The 16,692-nt window shown below is 39.7% G+C and overlaps 1 protein-coding gene across 1 annotated transcript in view; it reads right to left on the reverse strand.

The window, feature by feature from the left end:
• LOC132808013 (structural maintenance of chromosomes protein 6-like) overlaps positions 1 to 16,692 on the reverse strand; it is a 125,180-nt gene that overhangs the window by 82,175 nt on the left and 26,313 nt on the right. The window contains exons 5-6 of the mRNA XM_060821910.1: positions 6,373 to 6,509; positions 824 to 885 (exon numbers count right to left, since the gene is read on the reverse strand). Of these exons, the coding sequence (XP_060677893.1) occupies positions 824 to 885; positions 6,373 to 6,509 (199 nt within the window). The remainder of the gene's footprint in view (positions 1 to 823; positions 886 to 6,372; positions 6,510 to 16,692) is intronic.

Genomic DNA, 16,692 nt, shown 5'->3' on the forward strand with positions numbered 1-16,692 from the left:
CAGGGTCAAGCAGCCATCATGGAAAATGTTTGTGTGGAAGGGGTGTTGTTGTGGTGTCTCTATCAGTGTATCAATATGTTTTTAAGAGACACGCTCATGATATGGCCCAGCAGTATCAGCATGTCATTCTATATCTTCCCTCCGATCATTTTGCATCTTATCCCTTTCCCACGGCAACCTGTCTATCTGGCATCTTAAACTCTCCCAAACTGGTGTCCTCCAACCATCTGACATCCTAACTCCAGATATCCTAATCCATCCCCAGCTGGCACTCCACTTATTTAATACCCAAGCACCCTATCCAACTGATACCTTATAACCTGGCATTCTATCCTGTTAACCATCTCACACCATATCCTCCCCAGTATCCTTGGATCACACTTAACATTTTGCAGTTACCATTTACAGCAATTGTCAAAGTGGACCTTTAATTTTCAGAATACAGCAGCTGACTGCTGTGAAAGGAGAATATAGTTTGCCTTTCTCTGACAGTCCTTTGCTCTGAAATAACTGTTAGAATAGAAGTATCGCTCCACATTTCTGAAGGAACCCTGATTGGCCAAAAGATTCTGACCATCTATAAATCTCATTGTCCACCCACAGCCTTTCACCATATAATTAAAAATTATTTTTAAATAACATTGTCAAAACCCAAACCTGCTAAATTCAAATTCTTTTTTCTATTATTACACAATAACCAAGTTGAAACATCCGTTAACATGGAGGTCAGTGGAATTTGCTAAGATCTTGTGAAATTATTGACTGTTCATTGCAGGCTAATTTAAATTTTGACAAGGACTATGAATTGAAAAACAAACCATACCTGTATATTGAATTGTTCTAATATAATGTTGAGTTCTTCCTTCTTTCTAGAAATTACACGCTCTGGGAAATAATGAATCTTGAATTACTAAAGGATCTTGCATAACAGGCAGTTTTCATCAAAGATCTGTATTGTATAAATCATTGATTACGTGTTTTATTGTGATCTGTCTCTTGATTAAATTTTAAAAATATAAACCATAAGTATTAAGTTAGCCTGAAGCAGTTTTTTTTAGAGCAATTATCTGCATCTATAGGATTGTGAAGGAGCAAGGATGGCCTTCAGTAGAGTGATGTGCAGTTCCTGTTGGATGTGGGAGATTAGGGAGAGGTTCCATATTCCTGATTGTTATGTCTGTAGGAAGTATCTTTGGTTGGGAATCCTTTCAGATCTCAAGGTTGGAGCGGCAGTGAGAAATTTACAGGAGTTGGGGGTGTGATGGATGGCAGTTATAGGAAGGAAAAAAAACCACAGATATAGTCAGGTAGATGGGTTAACTCCAGGAAAGGTAGGAGAGAGAGGCAGGTAGTGGAAGAGTCTCCTATGGCTATCTCCATTACAAACAAGTGGAGCTGTTTTGGAAAATGTAGGGGGTGATGGACACTCAGGGGAATGTAGCACGTACAGCCAAGTTTCTGGTACTGAGAATGGCTCAAATATAATGAGGGGCACATCAGGTTCCAAGTGATTGATTGTGTTAGGGGACTCTCCTGTCAGAGACACAGACAGACATTTCTGTTGCCAGCAGTGAAAAATCAGAATGGTGTGTTGGCTCTCTGGTGCCAGGATCAAGGATACCTCCGAGAGGGTAAACAATGTCCTCAAAGGGGAGAGGGACCAGCAGGAGGTCATTGTACACATTGGAAGTAATAACAGTAGAAGTGATAAGGATAAGATTCTGAAGGTAGAATACAGAAAGTTAGGCAGGAATTTAAAAAGGAGGCTCTCAAGGGTAGTAATATCTTGATTACTCCCGGTACCACGAGCTAGTGAAGGTAGCAATAGGAGGATAGTGCAGATGTATGCATGGCTGAGGACCTGGTGTACGGGAGAAGGATTCACATTTTTGGATCATTGGAATCTCTTCTGGGGTAGTTGTGACCTGTACAAAAAGGATGGACCACACCTGAATTGGAAGGGGACTAATATACTGGCAGGAAGGTTTGCTAGAGCTGCTCAGGAGGATTTAACCTAGTAATGTGGGGTGGTGGGACCCCAGGAGATAGTGAGGAAAGAGATCAATCTGAGACTGATACAGTTGGGAAAAGGAGCGAGTCAAACAGTCAGGGTATGCAGGGACAAAGCAGAGAATGAGGTAGGACTGATAAATTAAACTGCATTTACTTCAATGCAAGAGGCCCAACAGGGAAGGCAGATGAACCCAGGGCATGGTCAGGAACATGGGACTGGGATATCATAGTAATTACAGAAATGTGACTCAGGGATGGACAGGACTGGCAGCTTAATGTGTCAGGATACAAATGCTATGGGAAGGACAGAAAAGGGGGCAAGAGAGAAGGGGGAGTGGCATTTTTGATAAGGGATAGTATTACAGCTGTACTTAGGGAGGATATTCCTGGGAATACATCCAGGGAAGTTATTTGTGTACAACTGAGAAATAAGAAAGGGATGATCATCTTATTGGGATTGTATGATAGACCACCCCTGCCCCACCAACACCTCCCCCTCCCCCCCCCCCCACCCCCCACCCCCCCAAGAGTCAATGGAAAATTAAGAAACGAATTTGTAAGGAAATCTCAGTTATCTGTAAGAGTAATAGGATGGAAATGGTATAGGATTTAAACTTTCCAAACATAGATTGGGACTCCTATAGTGTTAAGGCTTTAGATGGAGAAGAATTTGTTAAGAAAACTTTCTGATTCAGTATGTGGATGTACTACTAAAGAAGGTGCAAAACTTGACCTACTCTTGGTAAATAAGGCAGGGCAGATGACTATGGTGTCAGTAGGAGTGCATTCAGTGACCAAAATTCTCCTAGTTTTAAAATAGTGATGGAAAAGAATAGACCAGATCTAAAACTTAAAGTTCTAAATTGGAGGAAGGTCAATTTTGTTGGTATTAGGCAAGAACTTTCAAAAGTTCATTGGGGGCAGATGTTCGAAGATAAATGGATGGCTGGAAAATGGGAAGCCTTCAAAAATAAGATAGCAAAAGTCCAGAGTCAATATATTCCTGTTAGGGTGAAAGGCAAGGCTGATAGGTATAGGGAATGTTGGGTGACTAGAGAAATTGAGGTTTTGGTTAAGAAAAAGAAGGAAGCATATGTCAGGTGTAGACAGGAGAGATCGAGTGAATCCTTAGAAGAGTATAAAGACAGTAGGTATATACTTCAGAGGGAAATCAGGAGGGCAAAAAGGGATATGAGATTGCTTTGGCAAATAGGGTTAAGGAGAATCCAAAGTGTCTCTATAAACACAATAAGGACAAAAGGGAAAGAAGGAGAGAATAGTGTCCCTCAAAGATCAGCAAGGCAGCCTATGTGTGGAACCACAGGAGATAGATGAGATACTAAACGAGTATTTATTAAATGAGCATTAGTGTTTACTGTGGAGAAGGATATGGAAGATATAGAATGTGGGGAAATAGATGGTGACATCTTAAAAAATGCCCATATTGCAGAGGAGGAAGTGCTGGATGTCTTAAATTGCAAAAGATGGATAAATCCACAGGATCTGATCAGTTGTACCCTAGAATTCTGTGGGAAGCTAGGGAAGTGATTGCTGGGCTCCTTGCTGAGATAGTTGTGTCATTGATAGTCACAGGGGAGGTGCTGGAAGTCTGGAGGTTGGCTAATGTGGTGCCACTTTTTAAGAAAGGTGGTAAGGAAAAACCAGGGAACTATAGACTGGTAAGCCTGACAACAGCGGTAGGCAGGTTGTTGGAGGGAATCCTAAAGGACAGGATTTACATATATTTGGAAAGGCATGGATTGATGAGAGATAGTCAGCTTGGATTTGTGCGTGGGAAATCATATCTCACAAACTTGATTGAGTTTATTGAAAAAGTAACAAAGAGGATTGATGAGGTAGAATGGTGGATGTGATCTATATGGACTTCAGTAATGTGGTTGACAAGGTTCCTCATAGTAGACTGGTTAGCAAGGTTCGATCTCATGGAATACAGGGAGAACTAGCCATTTAGATACAGAACTGGTTCAAAGGTAGAAGACAGAGAGTGGTGGTGGAGGATTGCCTTTCAGACTGGAGGCTTGTGACTAGTGGAGTGTGACAAGGATCAGTGCTGGATCCACTACTTTTCATCATTTATATAAATGATTTGGATGTGAACATAGGAGATATAATTAGCAAGTTTGCAGATGACACCAAAATTGGAGGTATAGTGTACAGCGAAGGTTACCTCAGAGTATAATGGGATCTTGATCAGATGGGCTAATGGGCTGAGGAGTGGCAGATGGAGTTTAATTTAGATAAATGTGAGGTGCTGCATTTTGGAAAGACAAATCAGAGCAGGACTTATACACTTAATGGTAAAGTCCTAGGGAGTGTTGCTGAACAAAGAGACCTTGGAGTGCAGGTTCATAGTTCTTTGAAAGTGAGTCGCAGGTAGATATGATAGTGAAGAAGGCGTTTAATATGCTTTCCTTTATTGGTCAGAGTTTTGAGTACAGGAGTTGGGAGGTCATGTTGTGGCTGTACAGGGTATTGGTTAGGACATTGCGTGCAATTCTGGTCTCCTTCCTATTGGAAAGATGTTGTGAAACTTGAAAGGGTTCAGAAAAGATTTACAAGGATGTTGCCAGGGTTGGAGAATTTGAGCTACAGGGAGAGGCTGAACAGGCTGGGACTGTTTTCTCTGGAGCATCAGAGGCTGAGGGGTGACTTTATAGAGGTTTATAAAATCATGAAGGGCATGGATAGGATAAATAGCAAGGTCTTCTCCCTGGGGTAGGGGAGTCCAGAACTAGACAGCATCGGTTTTGGTTAAGAGAGGAAAGATTTAAAAGGGACTTAAGGGGCAACTTTTTCACAGAGGGTTGAACGTGTATGGATTGAGCTGTAAGAGGAAGTGGTAGAGGCTGTCACAATTACAGCATTTAAAAGGCAGCTGGATGGGTATATGAATAGAAAGCGTTTAGAGGGATATGGGCCGGGTGCTGGCAAATGGAACTAGATTAGGTTAGAATATCTGGTCAGAATGGATGAGTTGGGCAGAAGGGTCTGTTTCCAAACCGTACATCTCTATAATTCTATGACTTTATTTGTAGGTTAAGTATGGACCTCAAATATTTATTTTCATTTAGTTGACAGATGAGTTATGTATTGATATATTATGCATACTAATTTAGAGAACCTATGCTCTCACATCAATTTGTACCACATTTTCTACAACATGTGCACTAAATTTCAAGTTATGACATTTGCTGCAATACAAAGGTTGAAGAATTTTATGTAATAATGTATCACACCACATTGTAAATGTGTTTACTGTTTTCTATTCCATCCTGCAACAAAACAGGCACATAATTTAATGACAAAACAGTCTCAGAGTTGTAACAGGGTTTGTAATTGTAAACAGAGTAAAGATGTTATGGTTTTCCTCACTGGAGTTGAGAAAATTGTCGAATGATCAAGACTTCAGAGATTATGCCACATTATGGTAAACTAAGTGCAGGCAGTACTGGGTTGTGAACAAGTCCTGTTCTCAAGTCTATTAGCAAGTTGATTTGTATGAAAGACAGAAAACAATGCAGAATAATACCAAATAACCGTTCATAAGTACAACAAATATTCGTGAGTCAGATCTTTAAAATTATACCTCTATACGTGAGCTCATTTGTAAGTATGAACATTCATAGATCAGACGTTTGGAGACTTGTTGTCGTAATATTTCTTTTTATGGTTGACAAGATAACAATGAAAAGGTTCAAATTGAAGGTAATAGCAAAATAAACTAAAGTGAAGGTTAAACGTTGTATATACAGAGAGTGCAATTAAAATATGGCACTATGTCAGAAACTATAATTAAGAAGGGTCTTTTGTTTTGAAAAGGTAAGAACTTGCTTATTAAAAAGGTGATTATTGAAATAAATGAGTCTGGGAGTGGGATTGGATCCAAGTGGTGAAAAGACACAATTTGGTTTTAATGAGACAAATGATTATCTACTTTCCCTCTCTTCTTGGTTAGTGTACTTGGATGGTTGATCGAGTAAAAAATGAGGTCTGCAGATGCTGGAGATCACAGCTGCAAATGTGTTGCTGGTCAAAGCACAGCAGGCCAGGCAGCATCTCAGGAATAGGGAATTCGATGAAGGGCTTATGCTCGAAACGTCGAATTCCCTATTCCTGAGATGCTCCTTGGATGGTTGATCCCCTACCCATATTTATCATATGGGACAAAGTATTGAATTAGTAAAGGAAATTATGATGAATTAATAAAAATGTTGTCATATTCAAAATGTCTTCACGCAATTTACGTAAAAATGTAATCATGTTGTATTTTGTATTAAAAACAAAACTATTTCTCCCAAACGGCAAAAAAGCTGTTGCTTTAAAAGAATCGTCTTTTACCTGATTCACTCTTTAATCTGTACTGTCTTGTTCCCTGTGTAGAAATAGTTTGTTCCACAATGATAGCTTTGCCATATAATTCAGGTTTAAAAGCATCAGGTCCCTGGTTTCTCAAGGCTATTGAAATGCATGCAGAACTGTAAAATACAGAATGTTAAGATCTTCAAATAAAATCATTCATTCTCTCAAACACTCCATTTAAATTCGGGTTACCTCTACCATTCATGGCAATGGAGGGCTTGTGGTGAATGGAAACAGGGCTTTTATAATATCTGTATTTTGGGCACTAAGAGGCATCCAGTAAAGCCAAAGTAGCATCTGTACTGCATGTGCACATTATAAAGTGCAATCTGTGTAAAGGGGCATGTTTTCGTGTGAGAATTTACTTTTTCTTTAGTTTTCATCACAGTTGTTTGAAAGGTACATGAAGAAAGAAACGTTTAAAAAGGCAGGTGTAATTTATTTCTTATGTCTTTCTTTTGAAAACACGCACAATTTTATTGCTCTGGGCTCTAAGTTGTGGAGATGTGAGAATGGAGAATGCACAGTTCACTCTGTGAAAATTTTCAGTGGCACGTGTGTGTATAATTAAGCATTTGTATAGATGATGGTTGAATGCTCCAAATGTTAATGTGTTTATCTTCCTGAAATTGTGATTTTTTTAAATGGGATATGAACATTCCTAGCTAGCATGCATTTATTTCCCTTCCCTCTTTACCCTTGAACTGAGTGGCTTTGCAAGGGCATTTCAGAGGGCAGTTGAGAGTCAACCACACTACTGTGGGTCAGGAGTCACGTGTAGGCCAAGCCAAATGAGGATGGCAGATTTCCTTCCCTGAAGGACATTAGTGAACCAGATGGATTTTTCTGATAATCAGCAACGGGTTTTATGATTGTTGATAGATTCTTACTTCCAGATTTTTAAAAATTGAATTCAAATTTCATGACCTCTTATGATTCGAACTGGAGCATTAGCTGAGTTTCCATAATTAATAATCTAGTGATAATGTCATTAGATTATCATCGCCCCATATCTGGAATTGTACATTCAACACTTTAAGTTCAAATGAAAACCAATAGGAGCTGCAAACTGAATGAAAAGGGAAGGAAAATAAAGGGAAATAAAATAAAGGGCCAGACTTTTCAAGGAGTAGCAATCTCTGCCCCTTCTATTTTCCAAAAGGAGGGAGGTTACCACAGTTTTTGTTCACTGGTAGGATGTGGGCTGTCGCTGGCTGGGCTAGCATTTATTACCCGTCTCTAGTTGTCCTTGAGAAGGTGGTGCTGAGCGGCCATCTTGCACCACTGCAGTCAACTTGACCCACAATACCCTTAGGGAGGGCATTCTGGGATTTTGACCCAGTGACAGGGAAGGAATGGCAAAATATTTCCAAGTCAGAATGACTTAGGATGGAACTTGGTGGTTGTTCCCATGTATCTGCTGCCCTTATCCTTCTAAATTGTAGTGGTCATGGATTTGGAAGGTGCTGTCTAAGGAGCTTTAATGAATTTCTGCAGTGCATCTTGTAGATTGGAACACAGTGCTGCTACTGAGCATCAGCAGTGCAGTGAGTGGGTGCTTGTGGATATAATATTAATCAAGTGGGCTGTTTTAACCTGGATGGTGTCAAGCTTCTTGTGTGTTGTTAGAGCTGCACCCATCCAGGCAAGTGGAAAGGTTTCCAACACACTCCTGACTTGTGTCTTGTAGATGATGGGCATGCTTTTGGGGAATCAGGAGGTGAGTTACTTGCCATAGTGTTCCTAGTCTTTGACCTACTCTTGTAGCCATTGTATTTACATTGTGAGTCCAGTTGAGTTTCTGGTTAATGGTAACCCCCAGAAATGTGATAGTGGGGGATTTAATAATGGTAATACCATTAAATGTCAAGGGGAATTGGTTAGATTGTTGCTAACTGGTAATGGTCATAGCCTGGTACTTGTGTGGGGAGAACATCAGGGATCTGATAGAGATGTAGTTGCAGGTGTGTGAGTTACATATGGCATCAGTTGAATAGTTACTCAGGGGTTAGATGATATATTTAATGGTACAACTTTTCCAACATATCTATCTGGTTAATTTAATCAGGACTCTCTGAATTTTCCACTTTAAGTGGATACTTAGTTCTGGTAGCAGAATCACCCAGCAGCAATTTTAATTTTCTGGGCAATTTCTTCAGAGTCTGCTACAATGAGGATTCCGTAAGGTCCACATGTGCAACTCTCAAGTATACTGGAATAGTAAAGTCAGCATAGTCCCATTGGGCCATAGACCTACTTGCTCATTAGAGAGAAATGACTGGTGTTGCCTTAACCTAAGGGTCACCATTGCCTTCAGTAAGGGGAGATGTTGAGAATGTGAATTCTTCATGGTAACCTCAGCCAGCGCAGGAATTGAACCCAGATTCTTTATCACAAGCTAACCACCCAACCAACTGAACCAAAGCAGAAAATCAGGACTAAAGCACATGCTTTTGATTATTCAAGATGATTGTGATAGTTGGTCACAATTACTGCTGAAATATACACAAACACTTGAGAACTTTATTCCTGATATGATTCTCACAGAGTAAAGAATATTTAAAATTGGATTAATTAGAATGTGAAAATTTGAGGAAGTCACACACACACACACACACACACACACACACACACAACTAAGTTTTTTCTTCAATCTTATGGTCTTTTTAAGCACGCTCATTTTGACAGAAAGTTACTTTGTAATTGTTTGAACAAATGGTTCTTAGGCTCGGTTTTTTAAAAAAATACTGACAATTCATTTTGCACATCTGAAAAATTTCCTCTGCCCTTTTATAAACTGGCAGAGAGTTCACCCCTTTTGCTAGCACCTTTGCATACCTCGTAATCTCTAGTTTACTGAATGAAAATGTTGGACATTAAAAAATTTTCAAATTTGCTAAATTGAATATACCTAGAAGAATTAATTCAATTGCCTCTGAGCTAAATTGATTCTGCATTTATAGTTTTGCCAAATGGGTGGTCTATATGGTCACAGATAGCAATCAAATCCAGCAGCTTCATGAATTTAAGAACATCTTTCACAGCCAGGTGATAATTGGGACTGAAGGCATTGCCTTTTAAAGAGGAGCTAGTCATTACTCACTCAGACCACTTGTGACCATTTGTTATACATCAGAGTGTTAGCAAATAGTTGCAAACAATTTCCATAACAACTACACATGAAATAGCTCTGGAAACCACCAAACCTGGACATTATTGTTCCAGGTGAAATAAATGAATTTGAATTGCAATTCTTGTTGTGTTATGTTTCATTGTTAGTATATCAATATATTTTTAAGAGATATGTTCATGATATCATCACTGTATCATAGCATATGACCTGTTATGGAATTGGCCAGACCACTCAAAACATTCTGAAACAGTCCAGACCATAATTTTGCAATTTGTTTTGGTAAGTGTACAGTGAATATTACCTGAAGTAAGTTAGCTAGGTTGACTACCAGGTTTTAAAACAGACAAACATTCAATCACAAAATTACACAATGAAACGCAAGAACAGAATAAAGAACCCCTACAGAACTCAGTCTATCCAAACGAGACTTAAGTATGCTGTTCCAAATATACACAATAACCCCAATAAACAAATTCCCTTTAAAATCCAGTATAAATAAAACACATGCTTACAGGTTGAAGTTGAGGGCAGAAAGAGAGAGAGTTACCACACAGCTGACTGTTGCACTCCCAACTAGTTCAGGACTGAACTTTACTGCTCAGCTCAGCTAGAGAGCTGACCACTTTCCTTTCATTATACAAGTCACTTCTAAAACATAACCACTTTGGCCTGAAGTCTCATCTGTTTACATATAAACAAAAGGCCTCTCAAAATCCTTTTCATCCCTGTGCCAAACCAGTCTGATTGAAGCCCGGCCCGGTTTATTACCCTGTTGAAAAAAAATGAAGAACAGCGTATCCTTGAGCCAAGGACAGCTTTTAGAAAAAAAAGGGATTAGCTTTATGACATCTCCCCCTCTTAAAAAAAATCAATACAAAAAGATGGTTTCATTTTTAACCCTTCAAAACCCTACTTAATAGTCTAAACACACTATACTAACTATAAACATGCAAACATGCACAACCACATGCAAATTCAGGCCGCAGTACACCCACCACTGAACGCCTCAGTTTCTCATTCGAGTCTCAATACCGCATCGGCAATCACGTTTTCATGACCTGCCACCTGCACAATTGTCAAATTGATTGGCTGCAACAACAAGCTTCATCTAAACAGGCTGGCATTTTTGTCCTTAAATTTTCCCACAAATGAGGCGGCACGGTGGCACAGTGGTTAGCACTGCTGCCTCACAGCGCCAGAAACCTGGGTTCAATTCCACACTCAGGTGACTGACTGTGTGGAGTTTGCACGTTCTCCCCGTGTCTGCGTGGGTTTCCTCCGGGTGCTCCGGTTTCCTCCCACAGTCCAAAGATGTGCGGGTCAGGTGAATTGGCCATGCTAAATTGCCCGTAGTGTTAGGTAAGGGATAAATGTAGGGGTATGGGTGGGTTGCGCTTCGGCGGGTCGGTGTGGACTTGTAGGGCCGAAGGGCCTGTTTCCACACTGCAAGTAATCTAATCTAATCTAATCTAAAAAAAAGTCAATGGGTTGTGATCAGTGTATATGATTGTCTCAGATGCATTGCTGGCAATATAAACACCGAAATGTTGTAATGCCAACACCAAGCTTAAAGTCTCTTTCTCCATCATTGAATATTTCTGTTGATGGATGTTCAACTTCCTGGAAAAATACCCAATGGGTCTTTCTATCCCTTCGTCATCCTCCTGCAGGGGCACCGCACCGACACCCACATCACTGACATTGATAGACACCTTGAAAGGCTTTGTGTAATCCGATCTGGCTAGTACTGCGGCAGTGGCTAACACAGTTTTTAGGCTGTCAAATGCCTTTTGACAGTCCACTGTTCACTGAAACTTCTTGTCCTTTTTTAACAATTTGGTGAATGGAGCAGCCACATTGCTAAAGTTTGGTACAAACTTTCAGTAAAATCCACTCAACCCCAGGAACTGTAGTTTGGCTTTTTTTTATCAACGGTGTGGGAAATTCCCCAATTACTTTCGCTTTCACATCCTATATGGCCATTTGTCTATGTCCAATAACGTGGCCAGAAAGGTGACTTGGACTTGGCTAAATTCACTTTTAGCTAGATTGACCACCAAGCCTGCTTTCCGAAGGGGATCGAACATGTCCGATAAATGCTGTAAATGTTCTTTCCATGAGTGACTGAAAATCACCTGGTCATCAATATACAGCACACAGGTGGGTAATCCGGCAATTACCTTATTAGTCGGTCTCTGAAATGTGGCTGGAGCATTTTTCACACCAAATGGCATGACTTTGAACTGATATAGTCCATTTGGTGTTACAAAAGCTGAAATTGCCTTTGCTCTCTCTGACAGAGGTACTTGCCTTTGAGCAAGTCCAACTTAGAAACGTAAGTTGCTTGTCCCATTTTTTCGACACAGTCCTCCAACCGTGGAATTGGATATGCATCAGTCTTTGTAACAGTATTGAGTTTGCAATAATCCACATATAATCATTGGGTACCATCTGGCTTTGGGGCCATGACTATGGATGAGCTCCAGACACTAACTCACTTCAATTATGCCATCTTGGAGCATGCACTCTATCTCCTTCTGAACATGTATCAACTTCAGAGGGTTATGTCTATAAAGATGTTGCTTAACCAGAACAGCATCTCCTATCTCTACATCATGCATAATTAGTTTAGTACTTCTCAGTTTATTTTCACATATGATAGCAATAACTCTTTCAGGTAATTTCAAATTTCTTGTGGAAGGTAACAACTTCCTCATTGGACAATTTGATTTCAGGAATGTCCAATTCAGAATCCTCTGAACTTGGCTCTTCCTTTTGTGCTGTAGTCATTAACACCTTCTCGTCTTGCTTTCCTTCCCTATCAAAATACCTTTTGAGCATATTCACATGACACACTCTGTGAGATTTCTTCCTATCTGAAGTCCTTATCAAGTAGTTCACTTCACTCAATTTCTTCTCATTTTGATAATGTCCATTAAACCTTGTTTTTAAAGTTTCACCTATTATTGGTAGTAATACCAATACCATATCCCCAATGGCAAAATTGCAAATTTGTGATTTCTTATCCACTTCCTGTTTCATTGCATGCTGGGATACTTTTAAATGCTGTCTCGCCAACTCCCCAGCTCTATTTATTTGACACATAGTCCAAATGGGTCGTCTCTGAATTCTGACTTATTAATTTCTCCTTAATCAATTTTAACGGTCCTCTTACTTCATGCCCAAAAATTAATTCAAATGGACTGAATTTGGTTGATTCATTCAGTGCATGTCTAATCGCAAAAAGTACAATCGAACCTTCCTTTTCCCAATCATCTGGATAATCCTGACCATAAGCCCTCAACATGGTCTTTAGTGCTTGATGCCATCTCTCTCTAGTGCTTCTGGATGCTACACAGATTTGAATTGCTTTGTTCCCAAGTTATCCAAAACTTCCTTGAATAGCATGATCTGACTGGATCTCTATTGGTAGTCCGTATCTAGTAAGACATTTAAGTAGTTCTTCTAATAAATACTTATTCCCACTTTTTATTTAAGGTAGGGGACCTACACACAAAATCAAGACTCTTGTGAAAGGTTCCTCAAATGCTGGAATATGCATTACTGGTGCAGGTTTTATTTCTACCTGTGGTTTTCCGATTAGCTGATCTGAATGACACGTCTGGCAAAATTCAACTACATCTTTGTGTAGTCCAGGCCAGTAAAAATGTCTTTGTATTTTAGCCTGTTTTTTTCCTCGCCTCTAAATGACCTCCAAGTAGTAACTCACACGCCACTGTTGTGCCTCCTTCCTATAACCTACTGGCAAAACAATTTAATGAATTTCTGCCCATATTTCATCTGCTTGAATGAGTGATGGCCTCTATTTCCCCATTAAGACATCATTTGTTAAGTAATAACACACAGGAATAAATTCACTTTCCTTCTTTGTAAATGCCTTTTGATATCACTGTTTTAAGTTCTCATCTTTCTGCTATAATTCAGTCAGCTTACCAGAGCTAAGCATGCTTACCCATTTGCTCCTTCTCTGTTCCACTTATCTGATCAAAGAAAGTTTTGGATAAAGCTAAGGCAGCTTCCTTATCTGTGCCTTTTGATCTCTCCTGCTTCAACTTGTGCCTCTGTGATCTTCTGATCGCACAATCTGGGAAAACTCCTGGATAAACATCCTTCATTTCTTCAGTTGCCTGCGTCTCCATTGGCTTTTCAACTAGAGTAGGCAGTACACCTACTGGTGAATCAGCTAAATCATTTGCAAGGACAAATTGTATTCCTGGAGCTGAGAGTTTGTCAAGTACTCCTATCACAAATTCTCCACTCTTCTCTGGACTCTGTAGCCTCACTTTACATAATTGAGCATTTTTTTGTCTCACCATGCATTCATGCTACCTGTACCTTTTCTGGCAATAATCCCTCAGGAGTACATATCTCCTCATCCTTCAGCATTACAGACTGAAAAGATCCTGAGTCCGTTAATAGAGTAACCTCCTTACCTACTACTCCAGGCCTATATGAATAAACTTTACCCCGTATGTATATTTTTTAAGCTGATCTGGCACTTCCTCCTTAATCAACCTCTGATCATCTCATACACTCTGAGGCAGTTGTCTAACTTCCCTTGCGCTTTTTGTTACTGGTCCAACAAAACTTCCAGGCTTGTCTGGTTTTCCTACATCTGGCTTTCTCCGAGCCCACCAACACTGTGATTTTGTGTGGGCCACTTTATTATAATGAATCCACTGGAGTTTTTTTAACTTCTTTGTCCCCCTCAAGGGTTTCTTTTTTACCCTGTGGTAAGTTCTCCTTATGATCTTCACCGAGCTCTACCTTTCCCTTTCCACATGAGGACTTCTCTTTGCCCTGGTGTCTATCCCTCATGGACTGAAAATGTTTCTGGAAGCCAAATCGTGTTTTACGGACCAGCTCAGCATCATCAGCTCCTTCAGCTGCTAACCTTGGTGTTTTAACTCTCTGCTCTTCCACATAAGTTTACACTACTTCAGGCAGTGAATTTTTGAATTCCACCAAAATAATTACCTCTCTAAGGACATTATGGGTTTTTTTCGATGTTTAAAGCTCTTATCCATCTATCAATATTACTCTGTTTGATCCTTTCAAACTCAATATAGGTTTGACCAAGGTCTCTCCTTAGTTTCCTGAAACATTGTCTATAGGCTTCTGGTACAAGCTCATATGCACTTAAAATGGCTTTTCTCACGTCCTCGTACTCCCCAGACACCTCCTCTGATAGGGATGCAAATACCTCACTAGCCCTACTTACAAGTTTTGTTTGGATCAACAAAACCCACTTTGCCACTGGCAACTGCATTTGTTTAGTCACCTTTTCAAATGAGATGAAAAAGGCTTCCACATCCTTCCCATCAAATTTAAGCAATGCTTGAACATACTTAAAGTTTCTCATTAGGCTTCTGATACCAGGGGCTTGCTCATCCTCACTGTCTTCCTCACTGAGTCTACCCTCGGCTTTTATCTCCAGCCTTTTACGCTGACTTTCCTTTTTAAGTGCCAGTTTTTGAAGTTCAAATGCTGTCTCTGTTTCTTTCTCTTTTGCTGCTCTCTCTTTTTCTCTCCATTCTGCGGTTCTCTCTTTTCCCTCTCTTCTGATTTTAATCGTAACTTAAACTGTTTCATTTCTGCTGCCCTTTCCTTATCTCTCGCTTCTAACTCACATGGCTTCATTTGCAATTGAATTCTTGCCATTTCTATACATTCAGCTGGTGTTTCCAGCAAGGTTAAATGCTGAGCTACTGCTGTAATTATCTCTCCTTTCTTCACAGAAGCAGGCAGATCCAATTCTAGCTTCTCTGTTAATTCCTGCAGCTTGGTCTTATTCATCTTTTGCAAACCTTCCAAAGTCTCCACATCCACTTCCAGAAAACTTTTGATGATTGAAAGAGCCATTACTATCCCAAACTTTGTTTACCTAACCAAGTCAACACCCAAATAAAGACACTAGCACCTTCCACTCACTTTTCAAAATCCCGCAAAGACCCTCCAATCTGGAATGGACTAAGCCAGACCACTCAAAACATTCTTAAGCAGGCAGCCCAGACCATAATTTTGCAATTTATTTTGATAAGTGTACAGTAAAAATTACCTGGAGTAAGATAGCTAGGTTTAATTACTAGATTTTAATACAGGCAAAAATTTATTCACAAAATTACACAATAAAACACAAAGAACAGAATAATGAATCCCTACAGAACTCAGTCTATCCAAACGGGACTTAATTATGCTGTTCTGAATATACACAACAGTTCCAATAAGCAAACTCCATTTAAAACCCAGTATAAATGAACACGTGCTGTCAGGTTGAAGTTGAAGGGCAGAAAGAGAGAGAGAGTTTCCACACAGCTCCCTGTTGAACCCCCGACCAGTTTAGGACTGAACTAAACTGCTCAGTTCAGCTAGAGAGCTGACCATTCCCCTTTCTTTATACAGGTCACTTCTAAAACATGACCACTTTGGCCTGAAGTCTCATCTGTTTATATATAAACAAAAGACCTCTCAAAATCCTTTTCATCTCTGTACCAAACCAGACTGATTGGCGCCCGGCCTGGTTTATTACCCTTCTGTGAAAAAATCAAGGACAGAGTATTCTTCAGCCAAGGGGAAAAAAGGGACTAGCTCTGTAACAGACCTAACGGTATAAATGCAAAACTAATAGAGACCACTTGAAGCATGAAACACTGTTGAAGGCATGTTCTTTGTTGTAACTGAATAAACTAATATTAGCTCAGACTCGTGTGTGTCTGTGACTGTAATCATTGTGTCTAATAGTCAGCTGTAATAAATATCAATACCATATTATCCACACCTAGTTTTTTATGTCATGAGGGATAACATAAGCATTACCACACCTGGCAAAATATCTTACTGGAAGCAAAACCACCACCAATTCCAATCACCAAGAGGGAAAGTTACTTGATTTTAGGAGGATAAATACATCTTAACGTTCAGCAAGAATTAATGGAAGGATTGCATAGGTGGTTTGTGAACATCGACAAAGGATTTCATTTTTATCTGAAAAGAATTAAATTGAGCATATCATGATAGGGTCTAATGATTATGTCTGATTGAGGCTTTGTGTCACTCTGCATTAATGTATTAATAACAAGTTCATCCCTGTACAGTGCAGACCCTCCTGCTCTGTTGTCATTATAATAAACATAGATTCATGTTAC

The sequence above is a fragment of the Hemiscyllium ocellatum genome, chromosome 3 (assembly GCF_020745735.1).
Source record: "Hemiscyllium ocellatum isolate sHemOce1 chromosome 3, sHemOce1.pat.X.cur, whole genome shotgun sequence".
NCBI classification, from domain to species: Eukaryota; Metazoa; Chordata; class Chondrichthyes; order Orectolobiformes; family Hemiscylliidae; genus Hemiscyllium; species Hemiscyllium ocellatum.